We start from the raw sequence: 26,811 nt of genomic DNA on the forward strand, positions 1-26,811 counted from the left end.
TGAAAATCAAAAAAGGTAAATTAATTCTCCTCATAAGACTTAAAAGATGATTCGTGCATCCCAAGGCAGGACCAGTTACTCATAGGTTATTCCTGACCAGTGTTTACCTAGGCTGTTTGTAAAAGTGTTGCAGTGATGGTAGTTCTCCATCCTCTTAAAACTGCCCTTCTACCCCTACCTGAGATAAGTCCTGGTGTTTCACTGCAGACAAGAAAAAAAATGAACACGTTAAATGGTGAGATCCGTTCTATTCTTACACCATTCTGTGAAATTTGTCCTAGTGAAGCTTGAAACACAAAACTTTTCAGACACTTGGGGGACTGATCAGTGTATATTTTGAGTGCTGACGAAGAGCTTGTTTGTGTGAAATTTTCATCTGAACTCTTGTCATATATTCTAATAAAAGATACTGCTTGTTGCCAGACAAACCTCTTGCATTGGGCTGCTACTTGAAACATATTTTTATAATAATGTTAAATGTGGAAGAGTAGGTTATGCCTGGCAGTATATGTTTATCATTGTTTATTAAAGCTGTGAATAAGCAGTATGACTAGGAAGTTGAAAATAGCATGTGGAACTTCCTTTCAAAACCTCACTATTCCTGCTGTTTATAGATGTAAAGATCCTTCAAATGCCACTGCCACTTGAGAAATGTCATTTCAATGTCAGAAAGTGCCAAACTGCCCAAGTGTTTATGCTCAGACATTTTTTGTAAATACAGTGAAATTAGATAAACCACACCTGCATCTGAATATTTCTTGGAGGACAGCAAACTTAACACACTTGAAGAGACAGACCTCCTAAACAGTGTATCTGATGCAGGAGCAGAAAACACGTATAAAGACATTTTTACCCCTAGTTTCAAAGCTGAACATAGGGCAAACTGAACAGTCAGGAGGATGTTAATGAGATTCTCTCACAGCGAGGCTAGCCAGTAATGGGATTATATGTAAGACTATCTTGTGAAATTATAAACTACTAATGAGTCCATGCTATAAGACAGCACAACAGCATGGTAATTTTTTTCTGTGGAGATGTCAGGTTGGGTATTGGAAATATATACTACTTATACTTATAAATACTTAGTATTAGTATTATTATACTATTTATATTTCTAAATAGTTAGTATAAATAGTATAAATCTATTTATACTGTTTATATACTATATATAGTATTTTTATTTCACTTTCTTTAGAAACAGCAGCATTCCAGCCATTAAGTGTTGCACATAAAACACAATGCAGAGTAGAATTCTGCTAGCTGGAAGTGGTCTGGCTTTGTGAGGTGATGATAGCTAAATGAGTTGCCTACCTTCTTTATCTGCTCTCTCTTTTCTTCTGCAGCAAATTGTGTGATGGTCAAGTATGTCTTCAACAGCTAGTACTTTTCTCTGTTTTTTTTACTTGGCTGTGGTGAGGCAAGGGCACTCTGAAGCAATCTAGCGATAAAATTCCAGGTTTCTTTAGGTGTATCTTGGCTTCCACCTCAGCAGAAGCAGCAGACAGTTGTAGAGAAGTTGCACTTGCACTTTCTCAAGAGAACATACGGGCTTTTTGTTTATTACCTCCTGTAACAGCATAGTAGGCATTGTCCTTTTTCTTGCAAACTAATGAACTCATGATGGTATCTTGTATGTAGCTTTTAGATAGTGCCTTGTAGCTACTCTGTCATCTAGAGTTTCCTCTCCATTGCTGCATCTTCATTTTGGTGGTAAATGTAATTGTTCATAAAATGAGATCAATGTTCTTCCTTGTATACGGAAATTAATGTGCAATAATAAGAAATTGCAGGACACCTTTTGGTTTTGTATGGCCATGATAGTTTTCACTTTGGTTTGTATTAATTTGTAGATTATTTATCAATATGAAATGAGATGCTAACACTTAAATGTGGTCTTATAATGTATCTTTATACTAGCTATGAGAAAGAAAAACAGATTTATTTTTGTTAGGCGATATATGGGTTAGGTTTAGTCATTCTTTAAATTTCAGTGTTTCTACAGTTTTCCTTTTTTTGTTCTAGTGGTAGAAGCACCAACTCTATAAAGATAATGGTTTAAAAAAATCCTGTTTGCTTTTCACAGAATCAGTGTGATTTTTGTTCCCCCCCCGCCCCGGGACTTGTGAAGCTGCTTGTATTTAAGAAAAGCAAGAGACTACAAAAACCCTGCAACAATAAAGAAAATTAAATTCCCTTAATCTTAGGTGCTATCTATTTTTTCCTGTCCTTAAACCTTAGACTTTCTTAATTTCTTCTTTAAAAGGATGGGGATTCCACAACACCTTTAGACAGCCTGTTGGGTTATTTATATGGCAATCTTTTCTAGGCTGAATAACTGTTACCACGTGTAGTGCTGTCCCTTCTTCTCTACAACTTACCTCACTGTGATCTAGGTTCTCTTACTTGTCTACATCTTGTTTTGTGTATGTTGTGCACAAAACAATAATACACAGCTGTAGTTGATTAGTGTCTGGTAGGACATACTGAATTGTCTTGTGCCTGTAGCACTTGCTTTATATATCTCGGGAGAATAAATACTTGCAGTCATGGTCTGTTTGGTATCTCTTTCTGAGATGCTTTTCATCAGAACAGACTGACTGGTTAATTGCCATTTCATATAGATGTGCTTCATTTATTCTAAAAGGTATGGTGTGTTCTGTGTGTTGTAGTGAATTTCATGTTATTCCTTTTGGAGCACTTGTTGCTACAATTAGTTTTGAATTAAATCCTCAAAAATACTGATGCATCTAGTTGCAGATTTTATATACCTATTGTGTTTTCTCATCAAAGTTAATGAAAAGATTGAGTAGAAGCAACACTGGGAATCAATCTGAAATGCCCATGCAATTTGAATAGAGCAATATTGATGATATAATGGGGAAATTGACTTTCAAAGAATTAAGAGACTTAAATGTCCCTAACTACCATAGAATAATTAAGTGGCATGAGAATGTGACAGGGAAAATAGTGTCTATGGCAGAGGAGCTATATGAAGGCAGTCAAATGGAATAAAAAAAATCATTTGCCATAAACTTTTTGAATGTTAGAACCTTTTTAGTCTTTTGCCAGCAGATCTGGTGTTATAATCTTGATCTGTTCTGTAAGATACTTCTGAGATCAGTAAATGAAATACTATGCTATATATTCAGTAAACATTCACAAAAACCACTAGCTTTCCAGGATAGAGGAGCTGTTTTAATATGTGGAGGGTGTTTGTGGTTTTGGTTTGGGTTTTTTTAATGCCCTCTTCAAATTTTGGCTGTGCCAGGTCATGAAAGATCTCAGTTCTTCCCTTTTTTTCAGAATACAATCAAAAGAACTGTATTTAAGGTTATGTTTCCATAGTAAGGAGAGGTGGAAGAAAGGCTCTGTACACACACAAAAATGAGCAACTAAAAAGTTGTTGAAATTATTTGATATTATATGAAGTACGTGAAAGAGAATACTGAAGAGCATGGGCTGTTTAAAATTGGAATTGACCTAAAATAGAAGTGAGCACCATGATATTAATGTACATACCATTTGTCTGAAAGCAAATAAACATACAACTAATTTCCTCAATACAGACTTTGTCTTTTAGCCACTTGGCAAGTATTTTCCATCTTATTTTTGATTTGTGCTATAATCGCCATGATTATATATGCTAATTGCATGAATCTGTGTGGCAACTGGAACAGAAGCACTTTCATTCATTGGCACCTTTTAACAGAGGTCAGCACTGTTCTGCTCAGCATTAGCTTTTATTTCAATTTTCAGCAACCAGTGAAAGGAGGGAGGATGTGCCTAGGAAGAAACAAACATTTTTTCTTAGCATGTTGTGTGTGTGTACAATTCATTTCAATGGCAAAACAGTAAATACAGTAACTGCATGTTAATGATCTGTTAAATAGAGTTCAAACCACTAGTGATTTTAATTCCATTTTTGTTTATAAATAAGTGCTTCTACTTGTGTTTTTAGAGCTGAAGTTCATTCTCACAGGATTTAGCTTTACTTTGGTAGCTGCCTGGTGCCTAGGTAAAATCAAAAGGAATAGCAAATAGCAACATGGAAAGCCAGGAAGGAAAACAAGTTTCATCTGAGGGGAAACAATCCTTTTAAAAGATCAAGGCCAAAACTGTTCTAAATTCTTTGAACTAGCTCTTTCTGGATTTTCATGCTTTAAGGAGTCATAAGGGTTGTAGGAAAGGAGTTAGATTTTCAGGGCTACTTTTGGAGAAATACTGAGTTTCAAACAATAAACCAAGAAAATATCTGTGCTAGCTGCAGAAGCTCTCCAGCCTCTCAGCTAGAGGGGGACTATCATTTTAGCCACATGTTAAAAGGAAATGAGTTAATATTTTCTATCAAAATGTTAGCTTCCTCTATAGAAAATGTCACTTGTCAAAAACATCTTTTCCTCACTTTGCATAATCTAATAGGAAACACCTTCTTCAAATGCATTCAAGTTTCTGTTTCTCTGTGACAGCTGTTGAAAGGATAAACTGTTATCTACTGATAGAAGCAAGAGAGTGGTGGTAGGACATCCTGATTTTTAATTATTGCTGTTACAACTAACTCCTTGCTGGCTTTGGACAATTTACTTGAACCTCTTTTGTTTGATGTATCTTTTAATCTATGAGCTGGGGAAGGCAGCAGTAGCTGTTAGTTCACATGCTAGGAAGAGTAAGAAGTGAACCTTTCAAGTTGAACATGATGTTTGGGATTATTTTTTTTTTAATGCTTTAGAACAGTTATCAATAAATCATAACTATAATAAAACATAAAACATAACTATAGTGTGTTTGTAAATAATATCTTCTAGTTCTGATTCTTGCTGGTATGATTAAAATTCTGTCCTCCTTTTAACCTTTCATTTCATGTTTAACTCTCTTTGAGAGAAAAGGGCTTGATTAAGGAGCATTCTTCTAATGAACAGATGCATTCTCCAGATACGTATCTCCTCTAGAGTTCCCTTCTTTGTCTTTCTTGTGCTCAAGGAAAGTCAATTATCTTATTTGGTTGCCAAAGGAAAATACAACTTGCTTTTCTAGTGTACAATTCATTGTTCTTCTAGAATAGAATAGAATATTTCAGTTGGACCTGCAACGATCACCTAGTCCAGCTGCCTGACCAATTCAGGGCTGGCCAAAGGTTAAAGCATATTGTCAAAGGCATTGTCCAAGTGCCTCTTAAACACCGACAGGCTTGGGGCATTGACCAACTCTCTAGGAAGCCTTTTCCAGTGTTTGAACACCCTCTTAATAAGTAAATGCTTCCTAATGTCCAGTCTAAGCCTCCCCTGGTGCAGCTAATATGTTATAGAATAGGCAGTATTTTTTGTTAGACTGGTATGGCTGGAAATGGTTAACAGGTTCTTCAGGTTGGGAGCAGAGATAGACTTGTCCTAGTAGGTGCTGAGTTTTGCATTTGTGTTGCCCTACTGATGGTGGCTTGTCGCCCTCTGCATGTTTCCCTGGAACTCTTCACTGTCTCTTTAGCTAGCCTGTACCATCCTTGTCTGCGGGGATGGTATAAGAGACAGTGTCAAAAGGCTTACCAAAGTCTCAAGGTAGAGAGCATCCATTGCTCTCCCCTCCTCTGCTGAGCCAGTTCTCGCTTGTAGAAGCCTGTCAAGTTGGTTAAGCACTATTTACCTGTCAGAAATCCACACTGACTACTGTTGATGACCTTGTCCTTCATATGTTTGCAAATGGTTTCTAGGATTACTTGCTATATCACCTTCCAGGGACTGGAGTGAGGCTGAGCATCCTGTAGCTCCCTGAATCCTGCTCCTTGTTCTTCCCGGAAATAGGAGTAACTTTTTCTTTTTTCCAGTCCTTCTAGCAACCACAAAGGTTGTGGAGGGGTAATTTGGGGAAAACCTTTTTAGTAATCTTTAACAGAAATATGTTTCGGTGTATGGAGGAAAACCTACTTATTCTGTAAGGCGTTTTTTCCATTTTTCTGCAACTTTAATTCTTCTAGCAAGTGAAATGAAACATTATCTTGCATATTTAGCAAGTGTGTATTTATTTCAGTTGTATATACCAAGACATAAGACTGAAGAAAGCCAGATGAAAACAGGTTTCTTAAAATGCCTTTTTATTCAAGGAAAGAATAGGAAACTGCTGTAGGAGTCTTGTCTAAGCTCTTTTATAATACAAGAGTGGTTGCTGATCTTTGGCTTCACTATTTGAAGTATGTGAGCTAAATCTAATGAGATGTGTGTAAGAGCTCTATTTCATCTATATAGCTGCTAAGTTAAACCAGCAGTATTGCCATGCTTCTAAAAGCTAAAGATAAGAACTGATACAATAACAGTCCTGTATAAGTACCATGTAACTCTACTGCTGAGTTACCTTTTTTCCCTGTGAATATGCATCTAGTTGCAGCATTGATCAGAGTTGCATGTTCACAAAAAGGGAAAATTGACCCCTGCTGAGAGTAGGTGGGAGATTACGTTTTTTTATTAACAACCATCTGCTTCTGTGTATACTGAAGACATGTTGAATGTTGTCTTGAAAATAAAGTGACAATCTGAGTCAATAAACAGGTTCTACTTGCATCCAATTCTTGTAACAGAGTTAATCTATCTGCATATTTGATGTGATACCATCACTGATAGAATTAAAAATTGTTCTGCTTTTATTCCTCTGTGGTTTATTTTTATTTCAGGCAAACTATGACTTTATGTGACAAGAATGCTTTTGTTTTAGCCATGGATTTAAAGGGGAGGGGCAATTTCTCTTTATCTTTTTGTTTTTCTTGTTATCTTTTGTTGCCTTGTTACTGTGAGCACTGCTGTAAATATCAGCTGGGCTACTGGTCAGGTAACTAGAACTGATTGTAACTGGTGAAAAATACAAGTTTATAGATAGCTTTTTGTATGTAGATATGCTTTGATTTATGACTTACAATGGGGCAATGGTTTACTGTTTGAAAGAATTTCCCCATACTTCTAAAGTGTCTCACTTGGCTGGCATTAAGTACAAGGTTATTTATCCATTTTAATATACATATTATAAATGCCACTTCTGGTTTTATATTTTAGGTCTAAAAATATTTGGAGGGAGATTAAGTGGTTCAACAAGTAACGCTCTAATGGATGACGGAGAATTGCCACCAAATGCTCTACAAATAGACTCAAAGGACAGTCTTCCTGCTGACCATAGGGTGGAAAGTTTGGCATCTCATTTGGTTTCTTCAGCTGATGAAAATGAAAATCAACTTGACAATGATGGGAATGAGATTCTGACCAGTAGTAGCATTGCTATGGGACAACAGGATAAAGGTGAGCAGGACAGCATCAATAATAATGAGAATATGGACAGTGGAGACTGTATCCCAAGCTGTAAGGAAAGTGAGACTGAGAGGAGATCTGTAAATGTCCATATGGACCCCCAGCTGGAGGAAAAACCTGTTACAGAAAAACAGACAGGTGGAAAAAGAAGTCCAAGAAGCAAAAGAAGCTCCAGTAAGAAATCTAAAGGTACTTTACTAAAAAATTATTTTGTTCTGTTTACTTAAAATCGTAACACTGTAATTCTAATCTGTGACCTAATAAGAAAGATATATTTTAGTTGTCATGCTAATTTTTTTAAACATTTCCTTAAAGGTGGGTGGGTTGGGGTTTTTTTTCAGAACTGTTAATAGTCCTAAATCAGATTCAACTCTAGATGTTTTCACCTTCTGTATTTAAACGTTGGCTATGTAGCAAATGGGACATATCAAGGAAGCACAAGTAGAGGAGGGTGCGGAGTTTCAATATGGAAACTGCGCTGACTTCCAAGTCAAAATAGGCAGACATTCAGGCAATACGGTTTTGTTCATTTGAACATCGTGCTCGAGTGCAAGATTTTGGTGTCTTGGTCTAGTGTCAAGCTTTGAAATCTTGGTATGAGTACCAAATAGCTTGATCTTGGCCTGCTGTTGGTAAAATTTACTTACATTTATCAAGGCTTAATAGATAGTCCTAGGATGTGCGTTTTGGATAATGAGCTGTTAAAAAATGTGTTTCTACCAATTTTTGATGTTACTTCTCTTTTAGATCTTTTGGATATGCATTGGATAAGGAAAATGTAAATGCTTATTACATGTTCTTTTTTGAGATGCTTCTTCCCTTTTTGAACGAGTAGGATTTGTATGTGTCAATACAATGTGTTATTATATTAGGTTTTTGCCATAAATCATAAAGCTTATGTGTCATAGTGCTGCAAATATATTAATTAAAATCATTGTGTTTCATCACATAGATATCTTTAAAAGTTACTTGGAACAATTGAATCATGCCTGCTTCTTCTTTTAAATGCATTTTTTTTTTTCATCTGAAGACTGAGAAGATGGGGAATTTGGCTACTTAAATTAGATAATTTTAAAATACAGTTTTCCCACTAAGTGGCAAGTCTTTTATGGCCTAATCTGAAAACTGATGATTATCTGAAAGGATTATAAAATAGGTAAAGAAGGGAAGGTAAGGAGGCTTTGTGTTCCATATCTTGTATGTATAGGCAAAATCTAGAAGAGAAAAATTGTATTTTCTAGTAGAGAGAAGAGGATCTTGAGATTTGTCTTTATAGGGAGAATGAGTGTTCATTAAATGATGCAGAAAGTCATTAAGTATATATTTCAACTGTAGGCTTAATGTTTAAAAATAGAAGAAAATAATTAAAGCAAGAGATGGGCATGAGTGATTGAGATCTAGTCATCTGTATGATGGAAATGACAAAAAACAAGTGGATGAAATGTGATACAGACGTTTGGACAGAGGTATTGAAGCGTGACGAGAGGAAGAAAAGGAGAAATTCACCCAAACACTGAAAGTTAAACTTTGGTTGCATTCTTTCTCCCTTAGTTTGTATTCTTGTTGATAAATGCAATCAACTGATGCAGAAGTACCACAAAACAAGCTGTGTACAGTAGATAGCAGTTTTAAGGCAAAAAGGAGAAATCTGAAATATAGACAATTTCATGGAAAAATAGAGACGTAAAATACTACAACAGAAAACATCCTGCCTGCAAAACTCTTAAGAGTTTTTTTTAATTCCTATGAACAAACTCTTACTACTTTATTATAAAAAACTCTGACTGTTGTAATTTTATATTTTGATCTTCCTTTTATATTATATGTCCCATTGATTATGGGCTAATTTACACTTAGCTTTTTAGATATTCTCACATGATGGTTTTCCTGTTTTCATACAGTGCAGTGACTGTGTCACAATTTCTTGATGTTGTAAATGTTTTTATTTTGGTGACAATCTTCCATTTAATTTTTAACACCAGCTATTTTAAACAATTCCTGAGTTTCCCTCTACGTAAAAGAACCAAACTAGCTTTCTTGTCTTTATACCAAATCAGAGATAAAGGAGAGAATAATCAAACCAGGATGGAAGATCCCTGAGTGTGTGACAGCAGAGTGCCACACAAGCAAGCTGGAATCACAAACTAAATACTTGCATGGCATGTATTGTGGTGATATTTTTAAAATTTTTATTTTTAACTATTGCAAAATCATGAATAAGTTACTTTGACTCGTAGCTAAAGACAACATTTATGAATCTTCTTCTCTTTCTCTATAAGCAAACCTGAGTAGGGTCACTATTAAATGTTGCCATTCTGGAAAAGATGACATTCAACTTAAAAAGTACATTGTTCATATTCCTTCTCTTGCTAGTGACTAAAGCAATGAACCAGGAATATGGAAAACTACATTTTTCTTATTTTTAGTTATTTGGGACTTGCTCAGCAGAAGATTGGTGATCATCAGGGAAGCCAGTCTTCTGCTCTGGACATATGCTTTTACTTTAGAAGAAAGAGCGAGTACTTGCACTTGCAATGTGTTTGAAACCCTCTAAATATTTTATTATAAAGCATAAACAGTTATTAGTATTTGATTATTATGTTTCTGTATATGCTTGCAATGTGTTGAAGCTAGAATTATCCTAACTCCTACAATCAGTAGATTGGAATGCAAGATTAAGAATGTCTGTATCAGGTTGAAGATTCACCTAGTTCAATAACCTTCCCGACAGTGGCCAATAGAGGATGGCTAGGTAAGAGTATAAGGACAAGGCAAAGAGGTAGCGATTTGTTCGCCTGTTCTCCTTGCCGTCAGCGATTACCTGTTCTGGACTTCCCTAAGTGGGAGTTGATGGACTGTAATAGCTTACGGTGAATTTGTCACTTAACTTGCAGGGTTATTTTCAGTCGATTTCGGTGTCCTGGAGTAAGTAGTTCCAAGATTTCACCTATGCATTGTTTGAAGAAGCACCTCCTTTTAGACATCTTGATGCTGCAGTAGACGTATTAGAGTGAATTGACAAGTCTGTAGCTTCCAGATCCTAAATTTCTCTCACATTCTTTTCATATACTAATAGTAGTTTTGAATAGACTATGATTATATCTGCTTAAGGAGGACACTGGTGATCAAAGAAGTGATGTAAATTTAAACTTTGGTGATTATTCATACTTGGGTTCCTTGTAATGAATCGTACTAACTTTAGTGCAGTAGAGGTAGTGACTCATGAAGTGTCATCTGCTTCGATGTATTTTTGTAAATGTGGACTTCAAATTATGTCTGTTCTCTGAAAACAATTTCATCTTTTTCCAAAAAAATCAGTCCTGACATAACTAGTAACTTAATATTGTAAAATCACAGTGTGTAATTCCTTAATGTAGCATAGCACAGTAACTTGCACTTAATCATTTTTCCCCAAGTTAAATTCTGTAACATACGCTTTTCCTGTAAATTATTCAGCATATTTCTTGAAGCAGCTTGAAGGTGGGGGAAGAAAGTAGAGTGGTTGGGATGGATTTGGTGCTGCAGCAAATGAAATATATGAATATAAACTAGTCAAATTATATGAAAATTCAAGCAATGTTATTTTATTTAGGGTTCTGTGCTGCACTAAATGAGATTTTGAGCTTGATCAGTTAGAGCTATGTCTTTACCGCCAATACTCCTGTCTTAAAATTTCGTCTCTTAAAAATGAAATATTTTCTTAAAATACCTTTTTTTTTTTTTTTTTTTTTTTATAATTCTTGAATTAATCAGTCTGAACCAGCTTTCTGGTATTAAGTACCAAAGAATGTTTAAAAAAAGAGATTATCATATGTTTTCTGTACTAGAAACTTCTGTTACTGGTGACTTAAGCTAATGCTACTGAACGTGAAAATTAAAATCCAATTAAAAAATGGAGGACTATCCATAATTGTATTTTGATAGCAAGTGCCTCATACTTGCACCTCTGACCTAGGCAGGTGGCAAGAGCATCTTAATTTCATACCCTTGTGGTACTGACAAAACAAAAAAAAAAGGTAAGTCACGTGTTTGTTATTTTTATTCACAAAATTGGATCTTTTTGAAAATGTGAGGCTGCTTCTGTGAACTCCTAGGGAAATTTTGAGAAAGTTTGCTTCTCCCTATATCTTACGAAACATTGGCACACCCAGCTTGGCATAGAAGATGTCAGTTGAAATCTCTGTGAGTCTGGCAGAGCAGAAACTTGAAGCCAGCTCTCTGCCACGTTCCTAGTGAGTGCTCTGGCCATTGGAGAGTTGATACCTTCTGTGTTTTTTCCCATTGATTTCCATAAAGGCTTTGGTTCCATTCTAGTATGGAACCCAGTATCAGTGTATGGAGTAAATATCAATGCTTTGTAAAATGGAAAAAACCTTAATCCTTACTTCTTAAAATATCAGAAATATATGTAAAATACTAATCTTCAGTTAAAAAAAAATCTACTTTGGACAGTAAGATTGATTCCAGGGAGAAGCAGTGTTTTATGCCCTTTTCAAGAACATGGAGGAAAAAAAATAGAGATCTGTCCTTGTTTCAGCTGGGATGGAGTTAAATTTCTTCCTAGTAGCTAGTATAGTGTTGTGTTTTGAATTTAGGGTGAGAATAATGTTGATAACACACTGATATTTTAGTTGTTGCTGAGCAGTACTTACACTGAGTCAATGACTTTTCAGCTTCTCATACTGCCCTGCCAGTGAGGAGGCTGGGCATGCACAAGAATCTGGACAGGGCAGCTGACCCCAACTGGCCAAAGGGGTATTCCATACCATACGTTGTCATACTGAATAATAAAAATGGGGGAGTTGGCCAGGGGTTTGTGGCCACTGCTGGGGCATCGATCAGTGGGTGGTTAGCAATTGCATTGTACATCGCTTGTTTTGTATGTTAATTTATCATTATTATTATTTTCCCTTCCTTTTCTGTCCTATTAGATAGTCTTTATCTTAATCCAGGGGTTTTACCTTTTTTTCCTATTCTTTCCACCATCCAACTGCAGGGGGAGCAAGCGGCTGGGTGGTGGTTAGCTGCCTGCAGGATCTTAGACCATAACACCTTCATGATGAGATAGCATTATGAAGTGTTACTGTCTCAAGAAAAGTTCTTGGTTACAGTGCTAGTAAGGCACAAATGCTGTCTTGTGTTTGAAATAGAACAAGGTAGAATTAACCTGAATGGCTGTAAGGCCTTGCTTCAGAATCAGGGGAGTAGTTAGAGGGCAGAATTCAATTCCAAGTGAGTGACAGCTCAACTATATGTAGGAATAATATGCAGTTTATAAATTATGTGTTAGCAATAGTACCACAATAATATTAAAAAGGAGGTTTTTCATGATAGTTGCTATTGAGCATGTTTCAGTCAACATTCATGTTTTGATATGACAGGTGATTATTAACTGCTTAATAAAGTGCAGTTTGAAGTGACTGTTTTGTTTTTTTCCTGAGAGAAAAGGTTTGCCAGAACATGTAGACCCTCTTTTCTGGTTTCACAATCATGTGCTGAACGGAAAGCTATATTTTTAAAGACAGCCTTAATTCCATCTCTAAAAGTACTTCCTGGCTTGTATCATGCATCCAGTTATGTCTCTTGTTGCTTTTGGCCCACAGCAAGCGCGAGTAAATACTGGAAAAGCAGCGACATTCATTAATATTGAAAAAGCAATGTTAAGTTACACCCATATTTTGTCTGGCAGTAAGCCCTGTGAAAATAGCCACCCACAGAGATTATTAGTACTCCTGACCTGGATAGTTTACTTCATAAAGAGTTTAAAATAATCAAAAATGCAATGGTGGAACCTTCAGTGGACAAGCTAATGCGTTTCTTAAGCCCTAAATCTTAAACTTGATTCATCACTATAGGGTTTCAGTTGCGATGAACACAAGGGGGTCTGAAATATGCTGAGCACCCAAGCTGTAGAAACAGTCAAAGTGTGATGGTTACTTGAAACAGTGCCGCATCTGTCCTGTTTTAAATGAGAAGGTGATTTTCAGAAAATGGGTGTAGTTGGGGAAGAATAATGTATGCATCATAAGTTGAGTTTATGGAAGTTTATTGTGCACATTTCAGTGGCCAAATTCTCTAAATTATTTTTAAACATGGGATTTTTTTTTCCCAAGTTCAGTCCTATGTAAATGTATCAAATTCAGTGTTGTTTTATGAAAAAAAGTTGGTCATTAATTGGTGGAATAAGCTGTAGCTTTCTGGTTACTCCTCAGACTGTGTGTTACAGAAAGCCATAATTTATTCTTTTATTGTCTCATCTTCATGAGGAACTGGTCCAATCTGTATACGGGTAGTTGATTTCTCCCACTACTACTGCTTGCTCTACATTTCTTCCCTAATCTCATTTAACATTTCCTGGTAACTATCATATTCATGATCAGCAATACACTATGATTATTGCATTTCTATCAATAAAACATGGGATTTGCACCCAGAAAGTTTTTCCGTAATATTTTTATACTGTTGTGCTTTACATTATCCTTCATATATGTTGCCAGTCCTCCACCTGCACGTCTGGTTTTTTCGACTTCTATAAAATTGGAGACAGGCAACTGGACTGCCAGGGAATGTACCACGGAGCACCTAGTTTTCTGCCTACCAAGGAGTTCTGGAGGCTAAATTCAGTTTACACATCCTTGTGTCATTTTTACCAGTGTAGATCATCACTGCTGGCTCATTCCCTGGACTCTTAAATAAACTATCCATCTAGTTGAGGTCTTTCTTTTCAGTCAGCAGGACCATCCCCCTGGCCATCTGTCCCCGACAATAGAATCCCCCACTGTCATTATCTGCTTCTTGCTGTCCTTTAAGATCCTGTTGTCACTGTGCGGTGCCACTATGTTATCATCTGAAGAACAGGTCAAATTGTCCTTCCTGCCTGCCTGCTTTCCTTCCCCGGCACATGTCCCTGTATAAGGTCCTTGGCAGAAGTGAAGAGAGAAACTGAGAACCTCCTTCACGCTTTCCTCGCCTATCTTCTTTTTGCCCTTTTTGAGCAAAACCATGTTGCAAACAACACCGTTTTCTGTCTCTGCTATATTACAATTCAATCTTAACATAGAATTTTGTCCACTTGGATCTAAGTATTGATTTTTTAGCTGAAACTGTAACACTGGTCACAACACCTTTTATTTTAGGTCATTCTGGTCTCTTATTAATAACTCTGTAGAATAGTTTAGACTAAGTGGGGGTTTTTTGCCCCAAGTTAAAGTCAGGTCCCATTTAGAAATGTACAAAAATACCTGATATATGTTACTGTGTTTTTTCAGGTAGGTGAGCTAACACTGAGACAGACCGATCACAACTAATTTTGACAAGACCAGTATTTTATTTACTTGCAGAGATGTTATTTAAGATATTAGGGTTTTATTCATAGCTTTTATGTTGAAATTTCCTTAAAAAGCAACTTGATGTATTTTTTGAATCCTAACCTAAGTACTTATTCTTTTTAAAGGAGTTCCTACAGTGGGAACCACAGCAATCAAGGAGGAAAATACTCTTATTACAGATACAGATTCTCTGCATGCTGAAAATGCTGTTGAAGCAAATGAAAACTTACACCAAAAAGAACAAAAACAAATGTTGCAGTCTCTTTTCTCTTTGCTCCGTGAAGAGGTTGAGCAGATGGATTCAAAGATACTGCCCCTGTGTCTTCATCAGGTACTTCCTATGATTCTGGGGTATTGCACACAATTTTGGTTTTGAGACCTTTGTTCATTAGGAAAAAATGCATTAATTCAACATATGCCAGTATTCATATCTTGACTGGGTATTTTGATGTATAACAGGTGGTCAAGGCCAATATCTCCTCTAAGGTCTTCTAATATATGTTAAATTATAAATTGCCTTGAAAGTATATTCTGCAGTTAAAGGAAACTCTTAAGGATGGGTTTTCTAATTTCCCGAATGAGGAAGTTCTAGTTTGGCAGGAAGATTTAGGAAAATCATTCTTCAATGTATCTTAAATATGGTTTGTAAGACACTGGTATAGATACAAGACAGCTGATGTCTAAATAACATTTTAAATCTGGAATTATTTTTACTGTTGCAGACTTCTTTCTAGCATGAATTTCATGAATGAATGGTAAGATTTAATGGGTTTTAGTGTATACCTTTTTTATAGCACAGTTGCCACAGCTGCAAGACCAAAGGAAATACTGTGTGATTTGAAAAGCAATCTTTTTTACTAATTGGCCAGTATGTTTTTCTTTCTGGAGACTATGATGGAAGATCAATATGTTGATAGGACTTGATGCAGTATTAATTTATAGTTTAGTTGTGTCAGACTAACAGTGGACTAGAAGACTTATTGTCTGGCTGTAGTGTCTAATATGATCAATATATATAGATACTCCACAGCGTTTGATTTGACTTAGTTGCATTATCTTTATTGTGGAAAATTGGATAATTGTGATATTTTAAACTTCTAAACTGTGATGACACTCCTGCATTCTTGTTCTCTTTGATAGAAACAAGCGATTATATTTGAGAAAGATGTTTCTCTTTAGTATTGCAAGTTATAGGTAATTTACTTTTGGCATAGAATTTTAAATTAGTTTCTTTAATCTGTGTTGGGTGAAGATATTTGATATTGTTCCTTAACTTATTTGAAACTTAGCATTAGGGTTAACTGTTTGTACTTTTAGCCACACCAAATTCAGTGGTCGTTCATGAGTCAGTACAAAGGTCTGTTTTGGAAAACACCACAGTTAGGGCAAAAACTTAAAAAGGCTTTACAAACATTAAGGATTGTCATCGAACATGATGGAGGTGAAATCTGTTTGCTGCTTTGTATATGAGAAAGCCAAACACTAAGGGCAACAACCTTTTGAAAGTCATACAGGAACTGTGACAGAACCGAGAACAGAATCTGCATTTCCAGGTTCAAACATGTAATCAAACACCATCTCTTTTTTCCTAAGAAATATCAAGCATTTTGAATGGAGTGTTTGAAAGAAATCTAACAGAACATATAAGGATCATAACATACTTTTTAATCAAGGGAAAAAATAAAGGATTTTAAAAATAGCATTCATGTTTTCATGTAAAGTGAGTCTATTAAGATTTTTTTTTTCCTTTTCCAGAAAATTAACCTGTTGTCTTCAATCTTTTTTTCAGATTGCTAATACAGTAATTTTCTTTTATGCCAAGTCTAGCAAATACTCTTCTATCACACTCTCTTTTTATTCTGTCTGACAAAATTCAATGTAAAATAAAGAGCTGTGTCAGATGTTCTGAAGTATTAACAATCTGTGTTTTTAGTGGGAAGCCTGTATGAAATATTTAAAGACTGTGAGATATTAGGGGCTGTTCTAAGGGTTAACTTTTAATTAAAATAGGCTGTAATTTCTTTTCCTGTCTTGAATGGGATTCATGTGATTTGTTTAGCGTTTGTTACCAAATCTAAGAAGTACTTCTAAAACATAGATACAGAGCTTTGGCAGCTCCAGAAATCTTTAGGAGACTACTGCAGATAGCAGACAAAATGTGCAAATAAAATTGGTCCCTTACCAATTCTGTTTTGGAGGTACTGAGCTCAGAATGGTCTAGTGGTTAGTAGTAAGGCTCAGAGCCAGGAGTCCTCTATGAAGTTGCTGTCTTTTTTGACCAATTATCTTTAGACTTTTACAAATGTGCCAATTTGTTAAGACCTTCAAATTATAAGTGCCTAAATTGATATGCCCCAAAGATGTTGAGACTGAATGTTTGTGTGCTCCCCCAGAAGTCATTGGAGTATCAGCTATGAGGTGTCTCAACCTGAATGTTCAGATGTCGGCATACCTGCGATTACTGGACACATTTTGCAAGTGTGGCCCTTGCCACACCATGCATGGCAATAGGAAGACTTCCAACATTCTCTGTCCCTAAAGATTGATTAGTTAATGCTTGTAAAGGTCACTGATACTGGAGAATTCTGTGGAACAAGATATTTTTATTTCTGAGGTTTGTGGTTGTGGTATTTTATCGGATTTAGAAACAAAGCCATCAGTATACCTCACATTTCTAGGAAAGCCTGCCCAGTTTTCTAGCAAGCACAAATACATTGTTGTTGCAAATCTCAAAGATTATTTGTCTACAGGAAGGAATTGGAAGAAAAATGTTTTGGTTACCAAACTGTGATCTGTTAAAGATAGGCATTATAAAATTTCCCAGCCAGGGTGAAGTTGTTTTTTAAGATGTTGCAGCTAGACATCTTGAATGCTTAGGCATAGAGATCCCTTGTTGAATTCCTAGCCATTGGCTAAGATAGCAGCTGTTACAGCAGCATTTGATGTCAGCTTACACATTTTGTTAAGCTAGGAGTACTGGAGATTGACTTAGGTGTTCCAAGTATTTTATATCTAGTCTGTCTTATGTTTGATTTTCCTGGTCCTCAGTAACTGCTTTGGAATGACTCCCCCCCACACACACACCCATTAAACCTCCTTAGCACTTTGCGCTCTAAATGCAGTAGGGAAAGTTTGCTTTTTGCCTTGTGTCAACTCCCTGGTATTTCTTTGTTTTTACATATCTGTATTAACTCAACATCAATCTAAAAGAACAAGACTTGAAGAATTGTTGTGATTTTTAGGGTTTTTTCAATGGTAATATTTGGCAGAGCTGTCTTGTTACAAATCCTATTTTAATTGTTCTGTTATAGAAATATCAGCCTAACAAAGAAGAGCTGCAGGTTTGTTCCATGTCCTAACAACTACAGTGCAAATCAAAGAACTGCCATCTGGCTTAACTGCATGACTTGCTCTGTTGTTGAAGAGCTTCAGATATCAAGATGTTAGGCTTAGTGAGCTGACATATGAGCAGAACAGCATCAGGAAAGGAAGTGGCAGAAGGCTGCTGCATTGGTATTATCTGGCTTCTTCGGGTGGACTAGGAGTAATACAGAAAAAAATGAAGAACCTGAGTCCTTTTATTTTTATTTAATTAATTTAAATATTCATATTGTAAATATTTCAAATTTTATTTATTTGAAATATTTGTTGTAAATATTTATTGTAAATAGGGTATAAACAGGAAGGTCATTCATATGTCTCTGATGCTGTGATAGGTGATATATTTAGTGTCTTTTATCCAAAGATTGTTCTTTTCTTGTCAGTCAGGAAACCTCCATTTCTCCATTTTTATCACATTGCACTATAATGCTTAGGAGACCTCAGCAATGATCTTGATTTGGTCAAACATAAGGAAACAATGGTCAGTAACAGAATTCAAACTCTTCAACTCATATGACTAAACTCAGTATTTCTGTTCTAGGTCATTTTAAAACTTTCTAATATGATCATTTAAAACGTTTCTGAAATAATTTTTTGTTGTTGTAACAAGATTGAAGACAACTTTTGAGCAAATCCATTTGTGTGAGGACTTAGTATTTCTTTGTTGTTTGATACTCTTCTTAAACATCTTTCCTAGAATAAGAATACATGTGTTTAGTCTTTGAACTAAATAGTTTGAATATTCATATTTTATCCAAACTAAATATGAACCTGCAAAACACGTTTTTAAAACTATGATTAAAAAGTTCATATTATATCCTTAGCACTCTCATGAAAATTATAGAATCCTAATTTTTCTTTTTGTTACTTTTGCAGATAGCCGAGACATATTTTCAAGAGGAGGAATGTATCCTTTTACTTGTAGAAATTGTTACACGATATTAAAATAATCTGGCATGATAAAACATAAAGGACAAATGCTTTATTGTTGACTCAAAGGTTGTGGGTCAGGGTTAGAAAGAAGTGAACAGCCGTAATTTACCCATGAGTGAATATACAATATGTTAGCAAGTCCTTCTTAATCAGACAGCTGGAATATGAGTTAAGTAATAAATCCACTTCTAACAGCTGTACTGATACAATCATGAGTAGCTGTGCACAAACAAGGAAGTAAGAAAATATTTTCAGAGAACTTCTGTTTTGATAGGATAAGTTCTAAGTATTAGTAACTGGGAATATGTCCAATCTAGGTAGGACATGTATTCTATTTTATCAAATAGGGCAACGTTGTTGTAAGAAAAAAATATCACAGCAGTTGATTAGAGTATGTACTACAATTGTCTAGATTGGAATAAAAATAGCAAATACACTGAGCTAAGGGAGATCAGCAACCTGCAAACAATAGCAATGTTGTTTGGCAAATGCTAATTAGTCAAAATCATATCAAGGTAGTTTGAAAAGCTGTCATAGGAAAATATGGGTAATTGCCTCTGGGAACAGCTAGTTCAATGGTCCAGTTTATTTTGATTTGTTCTTAGATAGTATAAATAAGCTTGGTCAAAAAGTTACAATAGTTCAACTGTTGCTAATTACTCTGATATTTCAATAATTGTGGGAGACCATAATCATATTAAACCTTAAAGTGAAATTATATTCTTAGAAAAGCTGGACTGGGTTTTCCTCTGTTTGCTTTTAAGGGAAAATGATCAGACTATAAAAAGAAGAGGCAAGAGTTGTAAGCCCTTAAGGTATATGTGATTCACTAAGATGCATCATAAATTACAGAATCTGTGCATACAGATTATTTCTTTATTATGTAATTTGTTACAAACAAAATATAGCAAATAGGCCGTTGTAATGGTTTAATAACAAAGCATAAGAAACTTGGAAAGGTATCCTTGAAACCTAGCCAAATTATATTAGCCTGTAGTACAAAATGAGAGAAATAACTGTTGCAATATTATAAAAGCAATATATAAAATAAAATAACCATCACTGTCTTAGAAGACTGTACTTCTGTCTTGGTCATCCTAATTCAAAAGCATCCATCAGAAAATCCAAACTACACAGCACAAATTAAAGGCATAGAAAAATTCTGTAGTAAATTATGGCTTTGCAGGGGGAAATAGAGTAAATTTAAAATGCATTTAACAGTATGATAGAAAGACAGTTTCTCTTTTATAGAAGTTGCTTTAATCGAAGGGCACTGTATTTAAAGCTAACCAAAGGAAATATTTTTAATGCAATGTACACCTGATGTGTGGAATCCAACACCACTATATAATACATATTTATGAAGCATATCTCCTCTGTACTTGGAACCATCAGTTTCCTGAGGTTAATAAAGAACTTACTTGATCATGTTGCACTGTATTAATTATCCATGACAGGCATTTTAATTCATCCAGTGTAGAACTTCAAACTAACAATAATTCAGGGTTTGTTGCTGTGATCCTCTAAGGCTAGCTCTCTGATCTGTAATTCTGTTTCTAATAACAGATTTCTTGAAAGCAGGGAATATTCTTTCCACTAATATTGTTGTTTATAAGCCATGCTATGTATATGTTGCGTGATGCTAACAAGAATAACAAGTACCAGTTGTGTTTTTGTAATGATTACTCCAGTATTTTAATTAGCATGAATAATGGAAAATACTTTTTCTATATTACTAAGAAACTCATTCACTGTACTTTTCATTGTACTGCAGAATTAAATTTCAAATAGCTGGCAAAACATGGCTTTAAACAGAACTACTAACGAATTGGGCTTGATGGAACTAGAATTATCCTGACTATTACAAAATACATAACTATCAGTATGCCTTTGTGAATATATTGATAACCCTAAGGGAGGGGAAAGAGTTCTTCGTATAGAAGAAAAGTAAGCAGAATCTTTGGAAAGAAGACAAAAGGTGAACTCAGCTGTCCAACAGGACCAACAGTGGTTGAAAAGGGAGAGGGTATTTTTTGGAAGTTTCAGTTAGGGAAATTTTTTAAATACTGTCTCCCGCTCGTCAGTAGAAAGGAGCCATGTTTTCTGTTAGTTCTGGTTATTGGCATACAATTGTGTTTCTTCAGAGGTACATGCTGGTATTTGTATAATTGTTTTACTTTTCCCAGAGATTTCATTTTCTGATAAAAGTTGTCAGCATAATAACATTTTGCTCATTTCTTTTCTAGAAAAACTTTTGTTGGACTTAAGGCATGTGGGAAGAGGTGACTTCTAAAGGGAATAGGATTTTCATTTTTGGAACTTTTCTCAACTTATTTTACTTCTTACTTGCTGTTCTCATGTCTGCAATTATTTTCTTGCACAGAAATCTGGATGCTAGCCATTATTCATTTTGATCCAATTACGTTAAATTTCAGGTAGATAAAGATGGCCCTTTCAGATATGGTGCCAAATATAAATAAATCTTAACATCCATATATGTGTGCATTCTCCATTAACCTTCCATTCAGATGAGAAGGCAATGAAGTTCATTCAGCTTGAACGACTGTATCACGAGCAGCTGCTTGCAAATCTTTCTTCCATACAGGAGCAGTGGGGTGAGTACAGGGTAAACTAACATGGTAGAAGAAAAAGTTAATTTGTTTTGTATTTCTAAATAATAGAGTATGCATTTTGCCAGCTTAAAAATGTTACATAGCAAAAGCAGCATTTATATCAGAATTTCTCTGAGCTTATTAGGAGAAAATTATTCCTGCTTTAGATTTCTTCTCACACGTTTCATGAAAAAGGTGTAAGTAGTTTGTCATTCTTTATTCTATTAATGGAGAATTTGATTGGTCCATAGGTTTTTTGAGCTTATTTTTGGTTTAGGGTTAGTGAATCTGATGTGATGAAAATAAATGTATTGTGAAAAAAATACAGTGCTAAAAAAGCATAGTCTGAAACAAGATTGTAGAGCACACACAGAAGAGTTGTCAATATTTCTCCATTAATTAGTTTCACGTATACGTTTTATGTTAAGCAAATACTGCTTTTAAAATACTTTGGGTAAAATTATTTTGATTTAATTTAGAAAGAAAATGGAAAACAGCAGTTCCTAGTCTGGTTACAACACTGAGGAATTCATCCAAAGAACTGAGTGGTGAAGAGCTGGAAAAGCTTACTAGAGTTTGTTCTTCGCATCAACAGTAAGTATAAGAAAATATTACTGCTTTTCCAGTACTAATATATCAGCACAGCTGTTGTCTACTTGCTAGTATAAGCGTTTAAAATAGTTGATATCAAAATAAGAGTTGCATCCAGTTGACTTCAGTGAATTTGGTTATAATGTGGTCGTTCTTTTTGATATGTAACTAATATATTTCATCAATTACCATCAATTTTCACAACATTGTAATATGGCTTGAGGAATGTATAGGGACTAGATCTGAACTGTTTTCAGCAAATCATTAGTTGCCAGAAATAAAATTTTAAGTTTTAGCATTTTCAGCCAAAGTAAAAACTGAGTAGTGTTAATTTAGGAGGAGGGAGATGTAGAACTGATGATGAACTTTTAGACTAGATATTAGGAAAAATTTCTTTATGGAAAGAGTGATCAGGCATTGGAACAGGATGCCCAGGGAGGTGGTAGAGCCACCATCACTGGAAGTGTTCAAAAAACATGTAGATGTGGCACTTTGGGACATGGTTTAGTGGGCATAGTGGTGTTGGGTTGATGGTTGGACTTGATGATCTTAAAGGTCTTTTCCAACCTTAATGATTCTGTGATATGGTGCTTGTGACTAATACCTATTGTTTTAATCGTCGTTTTTAAATGCAATTGCTCAGCATCTCAGACTCCAGCACTCACACCTACCCTGTAGGATTTTATTCCAAAATTTTCCACTTTTTAGGACAATTCCCTAATGCTTTAAGTCATTCTTGTTATCTTCTGTTGATTTCATATAGGTTGCATAAACATTATGAAGCAGTGATTCTGTAGTTCCCTAGTGTGTCAGTATTCTGAAAAGCTGTGAAATCTTAGTTTGCACCTGCCTTACCTGATTTATCAGCCTCCTGAATCAGTATCACAAACTCTTAGGCAGTGCCTAGGGTGCTCTTCTGGGTAGTAACACATACAGGATTGTACCCGTCAGGAAGGAGATGATCATCTATTTCATGGGTGAATGTCCGTCCTACTAGACATTGAGCTGAAGGGACAGATAGAAAAAACTATACCAGCTGCCACTGAAAAATGATCAGCCAATGATGATAAGGAAACTAATCACACTCAAAGGTTGTGAAAAAACCAAACTGTGACAAGGAGAGATGGTCTCAATCAGATGGGGGGAGAGAACTTTTTCAAATATGTTTGTATTGGTTTAGTCGGTCTGGATGTAACAAAAGCTAAAATGCTCCTCTTGTTCATAGAGAGTATGGTTTGGCTTCCACTTTTTTTTGTTTTCTGGGTGACTGTACAGAAGTTTGAAGGCTGACTGCCAGAACGCAGGCAGGGATTGTTTATTTGTAGTCTGAATGAGTTTGGGAGGAAGCCCCTGGAAAGCGTACTTCTGCATTTCCAAAGGAGGAGGCGGCAGCTGTAGCACCATAGCATCATGTTTACACCCAGAGCCTGCTGCTACTGAGAGACTGCTTTCCGAGTGCCTGCAGGGTTTCTCAGCCTACATTTCCTTGCACGTGACCTTGCAAGCCCACAGAAAGATTAAGATAGAGGTCTATTGTGATTTATATGCTGCAACTAGCAGCACCTCCCTATTGTCACTTCTGCTGTCACCTCGTTGAGAATAACTCTGCTTTATCCTTCTGATTCTTCTGTGCAACCTCACTGCAAAAAAAAAATTTCAGTTATGTAACATCATTCCCGGTTCTCAGAAATGCTGCAACTTGGTAAAATTAAGGCTTGTGTTCATGTGCCATGATTAGTTCTCTGTGTTTAATATTATTACTCTTCCAAACTCTCTAGGCAATTTGCTTTTATTTTTTTTTTTCCTAAGCTTTAATCTCAATTTATCTTGTAATTATAATTATACTGGAATTTTTAATAACATGCAGGTTCTGGAAAATGTGAGCATTTTGCTTTTGTAATTGAAAGTAATGTAACTTTTTCTGATACTCAAGGTCTATGGCTACATACTGGACATGTTTGTCCTCTAAAGATAGTTTTGAGTGTCCCTTATTTGAAGTTTAAATGGTAAAACTGAAAAGTCCGTGCAGCCTTTGAAAGTTTTTCTTAGAGAGTATGAACATCAGTACTTTTCCCTCTTCTGTCTCCTGCTTTTTTTTCAGTAGATTTAAACAAAATGCTCAACATTTTATCGTCATTGCTGTATGAAAGACTGTGAGACAGATTGTGCATAATAAAACATATTGTGCATGAATCTCTATATGCAAAGTCCACACTGACTGTTAGCAGTGCTGACTCACCTGTGAATCCCAGTGGAATCAGTGGGAACTGCCGTATCTTACAGTACCCAGAAAACGTGTCCCAGTGTAAACCATCTGTGGAGAGGGCAATATGTTTTGTGGGGTTTTTTTCCATTCCTCAGTCTCTGTTATAGTTATCAGTATTTTGAATATTAGTAGATACTGAGTCCTTACATGATTTTTAAAGTTGGTAGAGTTCCTTCTGAGCATAAAGTTTTACAGGAATTTAGGTCACTTGATAAGTCGCAGTAAATTTTCTTTTGACTGCTTTCTCAATTAGGTGGAGCAATGTTTGGGCTAATAGGTCTTCTGATGATACTCAAGTATGGTACAGATCTGTGCTTGAAAGCACGCTAGCGTGCTGACACTGTTTCAATGTAAGAAAAGTTCTGTGCTAATATTAGAGCAGAGCAAAGGCTTATAAGATTTCAATGACATTTGTTATGAAGAGTGTTGCTACTGAGTTGTTTCATTTATTCTTTTTTTCTTCATTGCTGCAGGCCACAGGCATCCAAAAATAAGGTAAGTAGCTGTTTAATTGAATTCTGCTTTATCAAAGATTGCTAATAAATATATTTTTAATATTATTATATATAACATTTCCAGTTTAGTATAAAAACTGTTTGAAGTTTGGCAGTCTCAAAAAGCCAGAGTGTTCCTGTTTAATTTCAAAAATTACAGGAAATAATATTGTATTTTACAGCTAGTAGCTGCAGAAAATACATGGGAAAGCGGTTGTTTGCTTCAGTTAATGGAATCAAAAAATTTAAAGGAAAGAGCAGCTGCTGCTTTTAAATCAGGTATGTGTGTGTGTATGTACATGGGCATATGTTTGTTTTAAATATTATACTGTAATGACATGTTCTTATAAATACTATGAAGCTATTTCATTTGAAGCTACAATATTTGTTGGATTCCCACAGATTCATCCATTTGTGCAAATTTTAATTTTTTTCACAATTGCACAATGGATGTACTATGCAATTTTAATTAGTCATTGATGTTCAGAATTGTAATTAAAGTAATTCTAGCCTCCATCAAAAAAAGTCTTTTAAATGTGTATGCATTTACAGCAGCCTACATAAGCTACAAAATTGTGTAAAACTGGAGATAAGATACATAATTTATATGTATAAAATACAAGGTAAACAATCTGATGGACATATATTCTGAGCTGTGGCAATTGGGTATAGATAACAGTATTAGTAACTATTTTAAATTACATGCAATATACTGATTTTGAGACACTGCTGCTGTAACAGCACAGAAAATTAGGAAGCTTCTGGGGTGTCTTAGAGAGAAAAACATACTTGAGTTAATTTTTTTCAGTACATACTTTTATGTCAGCTTCATTTTCCTTCTCCTGCCTTGGGACAGTGGCTGTTTTGAGTAATTTGTTAGAATCATTGGGTTCTTATGAAACATTTCCAAATTAATGAATTGTTAAAATGGGGACAAGGGGAAAGAGTATTGGTAGACTACCAGGCTGTGCTTTATCTCTCCTCTCTTTGAGCAAAAGTTTCTTTTTTTGCCACATTCCAGTTGCCAAAATTGGCCTAAACTGAGTACCTCTCCTCAAAAGCAGCTAGAATTTCTCACAAGATGAGAGCTGGCCTAAGTGACCTCAGGAGGTGTCTTTCAACCTGAGCTATCCTACAAGTATGTATCAGCCAGGAGGATATTGAGGAGAATCGGGAATTAAAGAAGATACCAAGTCACAGTTCTCTACAAATGTGGATCCTCCTCATCTTTATCCTCTTTTACCATGACCCCTGTACTGCCTTTTCCCTGTCTTTGTTCTTGTAACCTAACTAAACACAAAACATTGAAAACACGAAACAAACATGTTCTAGAACTCAGAAAGCAGATCAAAAGAACCCAATTCTTTTTGGTTTTGGATGGTTGGAAATTCCTATGGAAAGAAATTAGGCACTTACAGTTTTTCCATTGTTTTTATTCCAAGTGGGACCAAAAGCTTTCTGGAGAGCAGAATTTCTGAACATTTGAAACTTCTGAATTAAGGAGCATTTTGTGTCAATGTTAAAATACTGTAGTACAACATCTAGACATACTAAATTTGAAGTGGAATTAATTGATGGTGTGAATGGATTTTTCCTTTCTCTTAATGTAATTCTTCTCAAAATGTCATCAAAATCTTTGGGCTCCTGTGAAATGCTTGTAAATGAATAAAGCTGTATTATCCAAAAGAAAGGGAAGTGATCGTGCCCCTGTACTCGGCACTGGTGAGGCCACACCTTGAATACTGTGTTCAGTTTTGGGCCTCTCACTAGAAGAAGGATGCTGAGGTGCTGGAGCGTGTCCAGAGAAGAGCAACAAAGCTGGTGAAGGTTCTAGAGAACAAGTCTTAAGAGGAGTGGCTGAGGGAACTGGGCTTGTTCAGTCTGGAGAAAAGGAGGCTGAGGGGAGACTTTATCACTCCCTACAAC

At 35.6% G+C, this 26,811-nt stretch overlaps 1 protein-coding gene across 1 annotated transcript in view; it reads left to right on the forward strand.

The window, feature by feature from the left end:
* Positions 1-7,036: 7,036 nt before the first annotated feature.
* The window catches only part of CNST (consortin, connexin sorting protein), a gene marked incomplete at its 3' end in the record, with an annotated part of 34,077 nt that continues 14,302 nt past the window's right edge, over positions 7,037-26,811 (forward strand). The window contains exons 1-7 of the mRNA XM_081998357.1: positions 7,037-7,469; positions 14,734-14,939; positions 18,866-18,896; positions 21,451-21,537; positions 22,014-22,128; positions 24,865-24,886; positions 25,068-25,164. Coding sequence (XP_081854483.1) covers positions 7,082-7,469; positions 14,734-14,939; positions 18,866-18,896; positions 21,451-21,537; positions 22,014-22,128; positions 24,865-24,886; positions 25,068-25,164 — 946 coding nt within the window. The 5' untranslated portion in view covers positions 7,037-7,081. The remainder of the gene's footprint in view (positions 7,470-14,733; positions 14,940-18,865; positions 18,897-21,450; positions 21,538-22,013; positions 22,129-24,864; positions 24,887-25,067; positions 25,165-26,811) is intronic.

The sequence above is a fragment of the Phaethon aethereus genome, assembly GCF_964289735.1.
Source record: "Phaethon aethereus genome assembly, chromosome: 3".
NCBI classification, from domain to species: Eukaryota; Metazoa; Chordata; class Aves; order Phaethontiformes; family Phaethontidae; genus Phaethon; species Phaethon aethereus.